A 15,462-nucleotide genomic window follows, 5' to 3' on the forward strand; every position below is an offset into this window, starting at 1 on the left:
CACTTCGTGCAATCCCCAGCACACAGGTGTGGTGATTATGGGATCCTAAATCCAGCTGCCACTTTACACTTGAGGAGGGGGGCCCCAGGGAGGTTCATTCAGGGCCACATGCAGTGTTAGAGGCAGCAGGCTGGCCTGACTGCCAAGGCCAACTTTCTGTCCATTACCCCACGCTGCCTCACTCTTCTCAGTGAGATTGGTGCAAAGGGGCTTATGCTGATGGCTGTTGGCGGCCATCGCTTTTGATCTCCTTCTTATGGGCTCCATCTTACTGGTTGGAGTGGCCATCGGTCTACTAGACATAGATGACAAGTTATCCCCCCTGCTACTGTTGAAGTCCAGATTGGTAATCCTCCAGAGGAGCACAGATCCATCATCCAAGAGAAGCTGGGAATGGAGCTGTCCATGAGGGCTACTCTGGGCTTGGGACTGAGTGGGGACCTCAGGAAGGAATTCCAGCTGTCCCTGGTTTTAATCAGGTACTCCTTCCGGGAGCTGAGGGGGCTACATTCCACGAAGCTGGGCTAACCCAGAGTAATGGTGGAAGAGTGGACCCACTGTCTGCAGGCCCTTAGTAGGACATCCGCTGCTGACTTGTTGACCCTTGTCATGTGGGAGGTTTGTTCAGTCCGGTGCAGAAGGAAATGTCAGGTGTTCCTAGGGCAGTCGCCCCCACTGTGGCATTCCTGTCTCCAGGCTGTTGGGTCTGGGCCTCCAGAGACGCACCACCACTGCATAGTTATGCTCAGGCTCCCTTCAAGTCCCCCAAGGAACCTTGTTGTAGAGGAATGTATTCATCCAAGTCACGCCTAGATTTTGAGCCCCAACCAGCGTGCTGGCAAAATTGGCCACTGACAAGGGTGACATTCTTAGATCTTAAGCAGAACAATTTACTCAGCACCAATGCAAAAGTAATAGTAACAACATCCCAGGTATTGCTCTAAACATATTCAGGGATAATTAATACATCACAGTCCAGACGTACTCTCTCAGCCATTGTAGTTGGTATTCGTAGGAGAGAGTGGGCACTCAGAAGAACCTGCTAAGGTCACAGCTCTGAGACAGTAAACTTTCCTGTCTTCCTTCTGTCTCAGGAACCGTCATAGAAGTTCCTTGCCAAGTGGAGCTTTTACGTAGAGCAGATACTTCTGCTGGTGAGCTGACTTGATTCGAGCTTGTCAAGCCACTCACTGGCCATGACACCTGAGCCAGACTAGTTGATGCTCTGGGTAACTTTCCTGATTCTCTGCTACTTCCAAATTTTTACTTTGCTCTGGTGGGCTTCTTCACCAACAGTTTCTATAGTATCTATTCCTTCCAGGTTCTAGCTTAGCCAATACAGTTCTGAAATCTGTTCTTTTATTCTGCCATCGTTCCTCTTGTCTTTCTAAGTTCAGACTCTGCTGACTTTAGCTGGTTGCTTCCCCTTTGTACTACACATGATCTTGGTGATCCTGCTGGTTTGCTGTGTGTTCACCTCAGTGAGAAGTCCTGCTGGCGAGAAGCGTGGTTAGCGCCCCAGTCTTGTGCTGTGTGCCCTTGGACAAGCAGGTGTTAGAAGAGTTTATCTGTGTCTGAGAGAAATCACTGCTGGATTTTGCTGCATTGCTCACATGTGATTTTCTGGCTTAGTGATTGATTTGTTGTGGGGAACTCTTGAACAGGCGCCTGTAGAAGGTGGTACTTGTTGTTTTGAGGGTTAGGTTGTTTCAAGTGAACGAAGTTAGTTTCCTGGCGGTGTTTCATGTCTGTCCTTAACCACTTTGGTTGACGGGACTCTTGGCCAGTTCCCTCAGGATCCTGGCTGAGGCAGCCTGAGCACCTGGATCCTTTTTTGGATGCCAGGGCAATTATGTGAGCAATTCCAGGTCACCCATTTCTCTCTGCCCATGTCGAAGTCCTGGGGATCCCAGCTTCTTGTGAGTGCTCACAGGTGTTTCCAGCTACTGCCGCAGGTGACTCAACTTAAGCTTTCTCTTCATGGAGAGACTGGCTCCTCCTCCCCAGAGTCCCTACTGGGGTGTGGACCACAAGGCTCTTTTGCACTTGTGGCAGGGGCTGAAAAGCAGCCCTGATTGCTGCCCTTTGGGGTGGCACCTCTGAGAAACCCCTGGGACAGCTCTAGGGGTGCCCTTGTGCATGACCCCTGGTCTTGTATCCTTGTCACCTCCAATTGGGCCTCACCCCGTGGAAGGAATACAGTAGGAATTCAGTGGTTGCTTGTTGGATGACTGACTTGTTGATTCCTCCATGAGACGTTCTTTTTCATTGGTGCTGGAGAGCCATCTGTGATTATCAGGGCCTCGAGGGAAGGAGAGGGTTACCAGCTCTGTCCCCTGTGGAAATCACCCAGCTGCATGCTTCTGGCACCTCAGTGCTCCCTGAATCCTGCATGGCCAGCTTCTTGGTCCTGACTCCAGGACAGCATGAGCTTGGTTGTGATCCCAGCACATTGGACCAACCCTGTGTGTTTCAGGAGAGTTCACTAAAAGATGCATTGTAAATGACGTAGCTCACACAATATTCTGTGAGAATTTACCCTAATATCTAGGAAATGCAGCCTCCATAAAAATCACCAACAGCCAGAGACCTGTTGGGAAAATGTCAAGCTAAGAAGGCAGTGACAGAATTATGAGAAAGCTCACCAGAAAAATGACTGGCTGCAGCAGTGTCTGGTGCCAAGGAGGGTGGGCACCCCCCAGTGGGGAGAGCACCTCCTTGGGAGAGATGTGGAAGGCTCCCTGGCACCGGGTTGAGCCGAGGGGGACGAGTCCTTGGCCGCAGGCAGGGGCTGCCCTGGGGCACTCCCAGGCAAGGTTAGTGTCTGGTGCCAAGGAGGGCAGGCACCCATCAGTGGGGAGAGCACTTCCCTAGGAGAGATGTGGAAGGCTCCCCGGAGGGGGATGAGTCCTTGGCTGCAGGCAGGGGCTGCCCTGGGGGGCTCCCAGGCAAGGTTAGTGTCTGGTGCTTCTTTTGGGTACTCAGGCTTTTGTCAAGCTTGTTTGTAAAGCAAGTTCCTCCGGCTGTGGCTTCTCCCCTGCCCGTTGTAGCCTATTCCCTGACCATCCTCGCTCAGCGTCTGCCATGGTCCTCCCACATTCATGATGGACATGCCAGTGTCATCACAAGCCTGGGAAGTTTTTACACCTTTTGGCCTTCTCGTCCCTCCCTGAACATTGCCTGGGCAGTGTGGCGACCGGGCAGTGGGTTCCAGTTGGTGAGAGCACTTGGAGGCCTCTGATCACTGTACAACATGGGGCTCCCCACCCAGCCAGTAACCCCCATGTGACCATCCCAGTTGTACCATCCACTCCTTCCCTGCCCTCAGCCCCTGGGATGCCCCTGTACCCTTGGCCCATTTGACAGCACTGTGTATTGGAGCCCAGTGGCCGCCTCTTTCAGGGTGATTGGGTGGGGACCATATTTGTGTTCCCTGGCCTCCCCACAGGTTTGTGATTGGGCGAGAAAAGCCAGGACAAGTGAGTGAGGTGGCACAGCTGATCAGTCAGACTCTGGAGCAGGAGAGGCGGCAGCGGGAGCTCCTGGAGCAGCATTATGGCCAGTATGACGCGGATGATGATGAGGTGAGCCCGATTCCAGCTGGGGTGGGGGTGTGGGCATGGCTCAGGGGGATCCCAGCTGCAGGAAGTCGGGTGCTGGGTGCTCCTGAGTCAGAGCGTCCAGATGGAAATCCCAGCCCCGCGCACACCCCACCTCAGTTTCTTCATCTGTAGAAGGAAGGAGGTTGGCTTCTGAGATCTCTTCCAACCTTGCAGCTGTATCCTGTGACCACAGTCACAAGGCAAGTCCTTTCCGTCACATCCAGGAGAAGTGGACGATCATGATATGTGAAAAAGCTAGTGAGGAAACAAGATCAGAGGGGAGGCGGGAGGACTGCTGTGACAGGCAGAGCCTTGGCAAAGAGGAGGGTGGGGTGGGGTGGGGGTGAGGGCAGGGGTCTAGAGCTGAAGAAGTCAGTGCGGAATAGAAGTGGGGCTACTTTCTAAAAACTTTCTTTTTTTTGTTTTTTCAGTTAATAAGCATTTTTTAAAAATCCATACTTCTCACTACCTCCTCCCCCATTTAGCAAAAGCATACCAATCCATGTCCCTCCCCAGCAATGGCTGTAGTCTGCCACATCTCCACCTGCCCGCTCTGTCTCTCTCTGCATCTCTGCATTTTAAGGGTCCCCTCCTGGTGGGAGGTGGCAGCCTGTTTCATCTCTGGTCCTCTGGACCCGGCCACACTCAGGCATTTTCCAAGTTGTCTTTCTTTTTGTTATTGTTGTCACTGTAGACGCTCATCTCCTGGTACTGCCTGCTTCACTCTGCACCTGGTCATAGGGACCTTTGGGGTTCAGCCTTTCCCCGGGGAGTGGCATGCCCGTTAGTCTCTCAGTTTGGCTGCCATGAGCAGAACCACTAGGGATGTGTCTGTGCTTATAGATCCTTTCCTTTTCCCTTGGTTTCCTTCAGGGATCAGTGGGTCAAAGGGCACGCGTATTGGAACTCCAATTCCTGATTGCTTTCCAGAATAGGAATTCTGCAAAGTTGCCGCTCCTCTCGGGATGTCGGCCCCTCTCGGGATGTCGGCTCCTCTTGGGATGTCGGCCCCTCTGGCATTTCTCATTTTTCTCTTTTGTCTCTGTCAGCTTTTTGGGTGGGAGATGGCACCTCTAGGTGCTTTACTTTGCATCTCTCCTATTACTAGTGATGTGGAATGGCTTTTTGTGTGCCTCTTGACAGCTTGATTCTCTCTCTCAGAAAACTGCCTGTTCTCACTTTGGCTTTTTTCTCCTGGGGGATGGCTCCATCTTAAAAATGTGAACCAGGTACTTGTGTATCTCGGTAGTGAAATCTTTGTCAGAGAAGGTTGCTCCAAAGACTTTTTCTCTAGGTACCAGCTTTTCTGCTGATTCTTCCTACATAGGATTTGTTTGTTGCAAAACCTTTTAAGTTTTGTGTCATCAAACTTGTGATCCTCTGTGTGGCTGTGAGCTCTTCCCCACTCCACAGAGCCGCCAATGGTGTCTTCCTCGCTCCTTTGAGAAGCCAGCCTCTTCCCATTGTCCAGGTTCCTTCCCCTACATGAGTGAATTAAAGCTGCCAGGCCAGCCCGCAGTATCTGGTGATCATTGGCTTCCTGGGTCATCCCACCTCTCCTTGAGCCACCCCCACACACCCTGTGAGCTGCCCAGCAGCCTCCTCTAGCAAAGCCTGTCACCTGCTACTCATGGGGATCCTCTGGGTCCCTCCCCCCTTCCCACTTCTCTGCAGCACTCAGCTCAGATCTCCTGTGGCATCCAGGAAGCCTCCCTCCTCAGATTTCCCTGCTGTCTCCATCTCTCCCCCTATTTATCCAATGGTCACAGAGCATCCTGGGGACAGATGCACTGCTCTCAGTGAGCCACGCTGGGGTGAGGGTAGGGGGGGAAGCGTAGATGGGTGTGCCTCCTAGCAGGATGGCACGTGGACAGTGTACTTGGCCCAGACCAGTTGGTGGGGGAGAAACTGTTGAGAGCTCTCTGTGATCCAGGCTTCTCCCTGCCCAGGAGCCCACATCTCCTGCATCAGCATTGCTCTGGGGACTGTGTGAGATCAGGAGTGCTGGAGCGGCCAAGTCTCCAGGGAGTTGGGAACCAGGGCTTCATTGCCTGGGGACTGGATCCATGACCGGGGGTCCTGAACACACTACTGGGAACACATGAGACTGGCAGACAAGGGCCATCCCTGGAGCTGGAGTGAGGGGCCACTGATGGGCAGCCCCATCAGTGGTGAAAGAGTCAGGGGCTGGTCTCCAGACAGGGCCCCCACACACGCCGGGCAGGGAGCCACGGACAAGGCGAGGGAAACCGGGGGGTGGGCAGCCTCTCCTGGAAGCTTCTGTAATGGGGTCCTGTGGCAGTCAAGGCCACTGCTCTCTCCATTGCCCCACACTGTCACTCCAGGATGGACCCCACCCTCACATGCGCGAGTCATGGAATCAGGCCCTCAGTTAAGTTCGGTGCATTTCTAAAAGCGAACTAGAGGTTTCATTGTTGTGATTCTTTTTGGAAATGTTTGTGTTCGTTGTTGATTATTACATATTAATAATAAAAACATTTCAATAAGCTAATCCACCCTTGTCCCTTGGTTTCCAGATGAATCCGCTGAGGCTCAGGGGCCCAAGGGGCCAGCCCCTCCCTTTCTGGACCCTCAGGCTGGGGTTTCCCCCACTGCTCTGGGAGCCAGCGGATATTCTGTAGACACTGCTCTCACCCAGCAGCCCTCTCTGTATACCTCCTGTTACCGATGTGAGCATCAATGGGCACATCTGGGCCTGACTCCTGCTGCTGCCTCCTTGGAGGTTGGGCTAACCACGTTTCTCCTGGGGCCTCTGTGACACATGGGTCCTTTCCAGGGTCCTCACATGCAGGATCTCCCACCCTTCCTATCCATGCCTTATACTTATTTGAGGAAACTAGGACTCTCAGGAAGAAATATTTGGATTTTCTGAGTAACAAGCTAAATTGATAGATCACAAGGTTTTTTTTCCAACAAGGTGTGAAGCAATTTATTTTTTTAATTTAGTATTTTATTTTCCCCTAATTACATGTAAAGACAATTTTCAATATTCTTTTTAATATTGAGTTCCAGATTCTCTCCCTCCCTCCTTCCATCATTGAGAAGGCGAGCAGTTTGGTAGAGACTATACGTGTGTAGTCATGCAAGAAATCCACATAGTCCATGCTAGTCATGTTGTAAAAGAAAACAGACCAAAATAAAAACCCCAGAAAAATTAAGAAAGTTAACAAAGTTGCTTTGATCTGGATTCAGACCCATCAGTTCTTTCTCCAGGGTTGGAGCGCATTTTCCATCCTCAGGCCTTCAGAGTTGTCTTGTGTTGTTGCGTTGGTGAGAACAGCCAAGTCACTCACAGCTGATCATTGTACAGTATTGCTGTGACTGCGTACGCTGCTCTGCTCCTACTCATTTCACTTTGCATCAGTTCATGGAAGTCCAGGTTTTTCTGAGAGCATCTAGCTTATCATTTTTTATAGCACAGTAGTATTCCATCATGATCATATCCCACAAATTGTTCAGTCATTCTCCAGTTCATGGGCATCTGTGTCAGTAAAGCAGTAATGACGATGTAGATGATAACTGTCAAAATGCGGTATCGCAGAGTGTATGAGACTCTCCACACAGAAGGTAGGAGAAGCCTAACATTTATTCAGACACCAGAGAACCATATCCCATAACCAAATGTTCAGCTCCCACAGCCAGTTAGTCCACTTCATCATAACAGCAAGGAACCCAGAACATTCAATACGCAATATCACAACTTGGAGCCTCGCCATCCCAAAACCTCTCTGACCCCCTGCTGGGGTTTTCCCAAAAACAAACTCACAGTACAGCTGAGTCAGCCTGTTCAGTTCTAACTATCATGAGGGCGGCCATTAGCAGCCATAGCTATGCTCTCTCAGCATTTCCTGTGACATAACTTTCTTTTCCTGTCAGGAAGCTCCTCCTACCACATGTAACTTAGGCTTCCTGTGACATAAGCAAGTCACATGGCCTATTAATGGGTGGGAAATCTTCAAATCTAATTGCTACAACATTCAGCCCCAAGATCGTTCATATCCATTACATAGGGCAGTGGGAATTGTGGGATAACGTGTCAGCAGAACTCTACACAACAGTATAACAGGGAAAATGCAAAGTAAACATATAAAACTATGTCACCATTCCCCTCTCGAACGAATGGGGCTCAAAATCTTGGGGTAAGGGGCGAAGATCTCATCCTCCAAAGCTTCTTCCTGCTGAAATTGGACATAGAGCTGTCCCTGCCCCAAGAGATTAAGAGTTCTATTCAAGAGGTCAGTTCTTTAGCAAGCTGGCATCTGGAACTCAGTTGACACCAGGTCCAGCGATGATACATCACAGTTGTGGGCAGGTCCAGAGATGACACATCATAGTCCTGGACAGGTCCAGGGGTGACATCTGGCTTAAGTGATCAGGCATCTGCAGGTGAATGGTACTAAGCCTGCAGGAAACAAATCTCACAAATAGATTTAATAGACAAAAGCCAGAAAGAAACAAAGAGACTATCATAGCATCATTCATGATAGAATATATGAGTCAAGGGTACAATTTCATAATTATTTTCTCCTGGGTAAACTGCTGTTACAGTGTTATCTTTCCCACGTGCTATAATTTCTGCAGCCTTTGGAACATTGTCTGGCTTCCGCTTTACCCATACTTTAGCTCCCAATTTTTTTTCTATCAGTAGAACCAAATTCTTCCTTTCCTCTGATAGTTATCTTGGAAGGAGGGTCAGTTTTCACAAGAGGTATTGTTTCCCAAGGAATAATAATCAATTGAACTATTCTATCTCTACACAACTGTATAGGTTCTTCACCCAGATTCTGGAGTGTCACAATAATTTCTCCTTGATAACTAGAATCTATCACTCCAGCCAATACATGTATTCCCTGAGCCGCTAATCCTGGTTTAGGTAATATCCGTCCAAGGCGATTCTTAGGAATTCTCATACATATCCCATCCTTGTCGCCAAATAATGTATCAGTAAGGCAGTAACAACAATGTAGATGATAATTGTCAAAATGCCCGTGTAGTTCTGTATTACAAAGTATATGAGACTCTCCCCGTAGAGGGCAGAAGAAGTATAACATTTATTCAGACACCAGAGAACCATATCCCATAACCAAATGTTCAGCTCCCACAGCCAGTTAGTCCACTTCATCATAACAGCAAGGAACCCAGAACATTCAATACGCAATATCACAACTTGGAGCCTCGCCATCCCAAAACCCCTCTGACCCCCTGCTGGGGTTTTCCCAAAAACAAACTCACAGTACAGCTGAGTCAGCCTGTTCAGTTCTAACTATCATGAGGGTGGCCATTAGCAGCCATAGCTATGCTCTCTCTCTCAGCATTTCCTGTGACATAACTTTCTTTTCTTGTCAGGAAGCTTCTCCTACCACATGAAACTTAGGCTTCCTGTGACATAGGCAAGTCACATGGCCTATTAATGGATGGGAAAGACCTTCAAATCTAAATTGCTCCTACAGCATCCCTGCAATATCTAGTTATTTCTTACCAGAAAAGAACTGCAATCCACATTTGGGCATAGTTCCAAATTGCTCTCCAGAATGGTTGAATCAGTTCACAACTCCACCAATAGTGCATTAGTGTCTCAATTTTCCCACATCCCCTCCAACATTGGTCATTTTCTTTTTCTGTCTCAGCCAATCTAATAGGTGTGAGGTAGTACCTCAGGATTGTTTTAATTTGCATTTCTCCAATCAATAGTGATTTAGAACATTTTTTACATAGATAGGGCTATAGATAGCTTTGATTACTTCATCTGAAAACTAATTTTATGTTTTTTGATCATTTGTCAATTGAGGAATGGCTCTTTTTTATAAATTTGACTCATTTCTCTATATATTTGAGAAATGAGGTCTTTATCAGAGAAACTTACTTCAAAATTTTTTTCATACTTTTGATTGCTAACTGTATTTCCCTCCATCCTATTTCCCCCCATTTGTTCTATTTCCTCTCTCCTTTCACCTGGTCCCTCTTCAAAAGTGTTATGCTTCTCTCTTGCCTCCCCCAATCCACTCTCCCTTCTGTGAATATTCCCTTCCCCCTTTCTTATCTCCTTCTCCTACTGTCCTGTAGGCTAAGATAGATTTTTAGACCCAGTTGAGTATGTATGTTATTCCCTCTTTGAGTCAATCAGTTCCAATGAAAGTAAGGTTCAAGTGTTCTCCACCACCTCCCCCATCTTCCCCTCCACTGTAAAAGCTCTTGCCTCTTTTATGTTCTACCTGTCCCTTTCCCTTTCTCCCAGTGTATTCCTTTTTTTAATCCCTTAATTTTATTTTTTCTAGATGTCATCCACACCTATGCCCTCTGCATATACTCCTTTTAACTGCCCTAATAATGAGAAAGTTATTATGAGTTGCAGGTATCATCTTCCCATGTAGGAATGTAAACAGTTTAACCTTACTAAATCCCTTGTGCTTTCCCTTTCCTGTTTATATTCTTATCCTTCTCTTAAGTATTGTATTTGGAAGTCAGATTTTCTGTTCTGGTCTTTTCATCAGGAATGCTTGAAATTAAAAGCAAATTCCTAATCTTCCCCTCTCCCCCCACCACGCCACTTTAGAGGAACAATAGTAATTGTGAATTGAGATAGTGATGATGTAAAAGGGCACCATTTGCCCTAGAAATCTAAAAGTCAATTTAACATTTTCATCAGTCATAGACAAACTCGTTTGCATTTGCCTTTGATTTAAATTCCTCACCCCAGCAATGCCACCACTACCACCAAAATAAAAAGATTCTTCATAATTTGCTTCAATGTTTGGCCATTCAGTATTTTTATTTTTAGGAAACAAACTTTATTGATATCTTTTGTTTTTACATAGCCTAAATTTCCTGCTGTATCTTTCTCCTCTCTCTTTCCAGAAAGCCATCCTGTATAACAAAGATTTTAATCAATTTTCAAAGGCCCTTTGGGCTTTCTTCATGAGCAGGTAGGGGATTTTTGTGATACTGGCCTACTACTGTCAGTATGAGGTTAAAGAGTATAGGAAATTAAATCATTCACCTGGAAATCCTTATTCTGAAGGGCCTCCCAGAGGGAGGAGCATACATCAGAATCAAAAATGAAATTATGACTTTTTTTAAGTGGAAAAGACCTAAACTGAAATATGGGAGAAGGAAACTGAGAAGAAAATTTCCAGTTTCAGGGAACATAGCCTAATCAAGATTAGAAAGGAGGAAACGATCTCAAAAATCCCTTTTAAGTAAAAAGAGCATTCAAAGAAGGAAAAGTAAATGGTTAAATTTGTTTGTGCCAAATGGTTACTTGCACTTTGTGATTAGTCATGTTTCCACTTGTTGTTCTCCTTTGTTCCCTTTAATTTTAAAAAATTTTTATTCTGAGTTCCAAATTCTCTCCCTTCCTCCATCCCTTCCCCTGCGCATTGAGAAGGCAAGAAATATAATACTTATTATACTTATAAAACCATGCAAGGGACAGCTAGGTTGGGCAGTGAGTAGAACACTGGCCTTGAAGTCAGGAGGACCTGAGTTCAAATCCAGCCTCAGACACTTGACACACTTACTAGCTGTGTGACCTTGGGCAAGTAACTTAACTCCAATTGCCCTGCCTTCCCCCCTCAAAAAACAAAACATGCAAAAAATATTTCTGCATTAACCATGTTGCAAATAATAAGAAAAATAAAGAAATTGAAAAATCGTATGCTTCACTCTGCACTCAGAGTCCATTAGTTCTCTGATGGTGGATAGCATTTTTCGTCATGAGTCCTTTGGAATTGTCATGGATCATTATCTTGATCAGAGTGGCTGAGTCTTTCACAGTTGTTCATCGTACAGTATTGCTGTTACTGTGTACAATGTTTTCCTGGTTCTGTTCACTTCACTTTACAGCAGTTCATATAAGTCTTCCCAGATTTTTCTGAAGCTAGCCCACTCATCAGATCATTTGCAGCTTGTCCAGACATTCTCCAATTGATGGACATTCTCTCAATTTGTAATTCTTTTCCACCACAAAAAAAGCTACTATAAATATTTTTGTACAAATATGTCCTTTTCCCTTTTCATTGATCTCTTTGGGATACAAAACTAGTAGTGGTATTGCTGGATCAAAGGGTATGCACGGTTTTTATAGCCCTTTGGGCATAGTTGAAAATTGCTTTTCAGAATGGTTGGATCAGTTCACAACTCCATCAACAATGCATTGATGTCTCTGATTTTTCATATCCCCTCCAACGCTTATCATTTTTTTCCTGTTATATTAGCCACTCTGATAGGTGTGAGGTGGTACCTCAGAGTTATTTTAATTTGTATTTCTGTAATCAGTAGTGATTTAGAACATTTTTTCATATGATTATTGATAGCATTGATTTCTTCTTTTGAAAACCATCTGTTCATATCCTTTGACCATTTATCGCTTGAATGGCCTTTATTTTTATAAATTTGTCTCAGTTCTCATTCTCTCTCTCTCTGCACATATATATATATATATATATTTGAGAAATGAGGCTTTTATCAGATAAATTTGCTGTAAAAATTTTCCCAATTTCCTACTTTGCTTATGATCTTAACTGCATTGGTTTTGTTTGTGCAAAAGCTTTTTAATTTAATGCAATCAAAATTATCCATTTTACCTCCTGTGATCCTCTCTGTCTCTAGTTTGGTTATAAACTCTTCACTTCTCCATAGATCTGACAAGTAAACTATTCCAGGCTCCCTTTATGTCTAAATCATGTACCAACTTTGACCTTATCTTGGTATACAGTGTGAGATGTTGGTTTATATCTAGTTTCTGCCAAACTACTTTCCAGTCCCCATCACCACCCCCCCATTGCCCCTCTCCCCCCAACACTGCAGTTTTTGTCAAATAGTGATTTTTGTCCCAAGAGCTTGGATTTTGGGATTTGTAAAACACTAGATCACTAACTTTATTTTATTTTTCTGTTCTTTTTTTCTAATTAAAGGGGCCATTCCTTGAGTCACTTCTTAAAGAGGCCTATTCACTGAATGGTTGTTACCTTACTCTAAGTGACTACATGAAAAGGCCTTACCCTGAAAGGGCCAGGGTCTCCCATTGCATCCTGGGTCATCTCCGGTCATCCTGATGAATATTTGGTCACTGGATCCAGGTGGCTCTGGAGGAGAAAGTGAGGCTGGTGACCTTGCACAGTGCCCCCTCACTCAAATCAAAGTCAACTGCAAGTCATATTATCATTTCGCTGATGCCATGGTCCTCTTCAAAAATGAAGGACAAATACAAAAGACACAACAACCAGCTTGTGCACGTAATCTATTCCACTGATCCACCACTCTTATTTCTTTTTATTTAATTTTTTTTATATTTCTGAAATTGATTTTTAATTTTTTTATTTTTATTTTTCCCCCAGTTACTTATAAACATAATTTTTAACATTTGCTTTTTAAAAATTTCTTAGCCAGAACCAGATTGTTTTGATGATTGCTACTTTATAATACAGTTTGAGATTTGGTATGGTTAGGCTATCTTTCTTCCCAGTTTTTTATTTGCTAATTACTTTCATATTCTTGACCTTTTTTTCTTCTAGATGAATTTTGTTATTATTTTTTCTAGCTCTAAAGTAGTTTTTGGTAGTTTGATTGGTATGCACTGAATAAGTAAATTAACTTAGAGTTGTCATTTTTATTATATTGGCCTATGAGCAATTGTTATTTTTCAATTGTTTAGATCTGACTTTGTGGAAGAAAAGTGTTTTGTAATTGTCTTCATAAAGTTCCTGGGTTTGTCTATTGCCTAAAGTGATATTAAATGGAATTTCTTTTTCTGTCTCTTGCTGCTGGACTTTGTTGGTAATATATAGAAATGCTGATGATTTATGTGGGTTCATTTTATATCCTGCAGCTGAGCTAAAGTTGTTAATTATTTTAAGTAGTTTTTTAGTTGATTCTCTAGGATTCTCTAAGTATACCATCTTCTTATCTGCAAAGAGTGATAGTTTTGTTTCCTTGTTGCCTATTCTTATTCCTTCAACTTCTTTTTCTTCTCTTATTGCTAATGCTAACATTTCTAGCACAATAGTAAATAATAGTGGTGATAATGGGCATCCTTGCTTCTCCCCTGATCTTATTGTTAAGGCTTCTAGCTTATCCCCAGTACAGATAATGCTTGCTCATGTTTTTAGATAGATGTTACTTATCATTTTAAGGAAAGCTCCATTTTTTCCTATGCTCTTGTGTTTTTAATAGGAATTAATGTTGTATTTTGTCAGAGGATTTTTCTGCATCTGTTCAGATAATCATGATTTCTGTTCATTTTGTTATTGATATGGTCAATTATATTGATAGTTTCCTACCTTCCTTGTATAAATCCAACCTGGTCATAGTATATGATCCTTGTGATATAGTGCTATAATCTCCTTGCTAGTATTTTATTTATTTTTTTGCGTTAATATTCATTAGGGAAATTGTTCTATAGTTTTCTTTTACTGTCTTGGCTTTTCCTGATTTAGGTATCAGTGCCATGTTTGTGTCATAAAAGGAATTTGATAGGACTTCTTCATCTATTTCCCAAATAGATGAATTAATTGTTACTTAAATGTTTGGTAGAATTCACCTGTGAATCCATCTGGCCCTGGGGATTTTTTCTTAGAGAGTTCATTGAGAGTTTGTAAAATTTTTTCTAAGATTGTGTTATTTAAGTCTTCTGTTTCATTTTCTGCTAATCTGAACAATTTATATTTTTGTAATTATTCATCCATTTTTCTTAGATTGTCAGACTTATTGACATGTAATTGAGCAAAATAGCTCCTAATAATTTGTTTTAATTTCCTCTTCATTGGTGGTGACTTCTTCCCTTTCATTTTTGATACTGGTAATTTGGTTTTCTTCTTTCCTTTTTAAAAATCAGATTAACGACTGGTTTATCTGTTTTATAATTGGGTTTTTTCCTCCATAAAATCAGCCTCTGGTTTTATTTATTAGTTCAATGGTTTTCTTGCTTTCAATTTTATTAATCTCTCCTTTGATTTTTCAGGATTTCCAATTTGGTGTTTAATTGGGGATTTTTAATTTGTTCTTTAACTAGTTTTTTTAGTTGCATACCCAATTCATTCTTCTGTTCTTTCTCTATTTTATTGATGTAAGAAATTAGAGAAATAAATCTTCCCTAAGAACTGCTTTGGCAGCATCCCATAATGTTGATATGTTGTCTCATTGTTGTCATTCTCTTTAATGAAATTATTGATTGTTTTCTATGATTTGTTCTTTGAGCCACTCATTCTTTAGGATTTTATATATATACATATATATATGTATATATATATATGTATATATATATATATATATATATATATATTAGTTTCCAGTTAGTTTTTAGCCTGTTTCCATAACCCTTTATTGAATATACTTTTTATTGCATCATAATCTGAAAAGGGTGCATTTAATATTTCTGCTTTTCTGCATGTTTCTCTCTATAAATGCATAGTTGTGTTTATAGCATTATACGTGTGAGTGTATTTGCACATGTGTGAGTACAAGTATGTGTGATGTGTACATGTGTGCATAAGTATGCTTGCGTATGTTTGTGCATTTACATATACATATGTGTGTACATGTTTGTATGGATGTCTGTGTGCATGTGAGTACAAATGTATGTGTGAGTACAAGCATGTGAATTTGTATATATATGCAAATGCATATGTGTATATACTCATATCTATGTATATCATGTGCTTACGTGTGTGTCATGTTTGTGTTTGTACCACTGTGTGTTTATATGTGTATATGCACATGCGCTGTGTGTATGTGTGAGTGTGTGTAAGTGTAGTGTGTGCTTGTGAGCACCCTTGTGTGTGACATGGGTTGGCTGCAGCCCGGGCTGATGTGGCCTCTCTGCACACAGGGCTGGGCAAGGTCT

At 43.5% G+C, this 15,462-nt stretch overlaps 1 protein-coding gene across 4 annotated transcripts in view; it reads left to right on the forward strand.

Moving 5' to 3' along the window:
- The window catches only part of PPP1R9A (protein phosphatase 1 regulatory subunit 9A), a 107,507-nt gene that overhangs the window by 60,146 nt on the left and 31,899 nt on the right, over positions 1-15,462 (forward strand). For all 4 annotated transcript variants that reach the window (XM_036759930.1, XM_036759928.1, XM_036759932.1 and 1 more), the window contains exon 6: positions 3,449-3,584. In XM_036759930.1, the coding sequence (XP_036615825.1) occupies positions 3,449-3,584 (136 nt within the window). The remainder of the gene's footprint in view (positions 1-3,448; positions 3,585-15,462) is intronic.

Source organism: Trichosurus vulpecula, chromosome 5 (genome assembly GCF_011100635.1).
Source record: "Trichosurus vulpecula isolate mTriVul1 chromosome 5, mTriVul1.pri, whole genome shotgun sequence".
Taxonomy (NCBI): Eukaryota; Metazoa; Chordata; class Mammalia; order Diprotodontia; family Phalangeridae; genus Trichosurus; species Trichosurus vulpecula.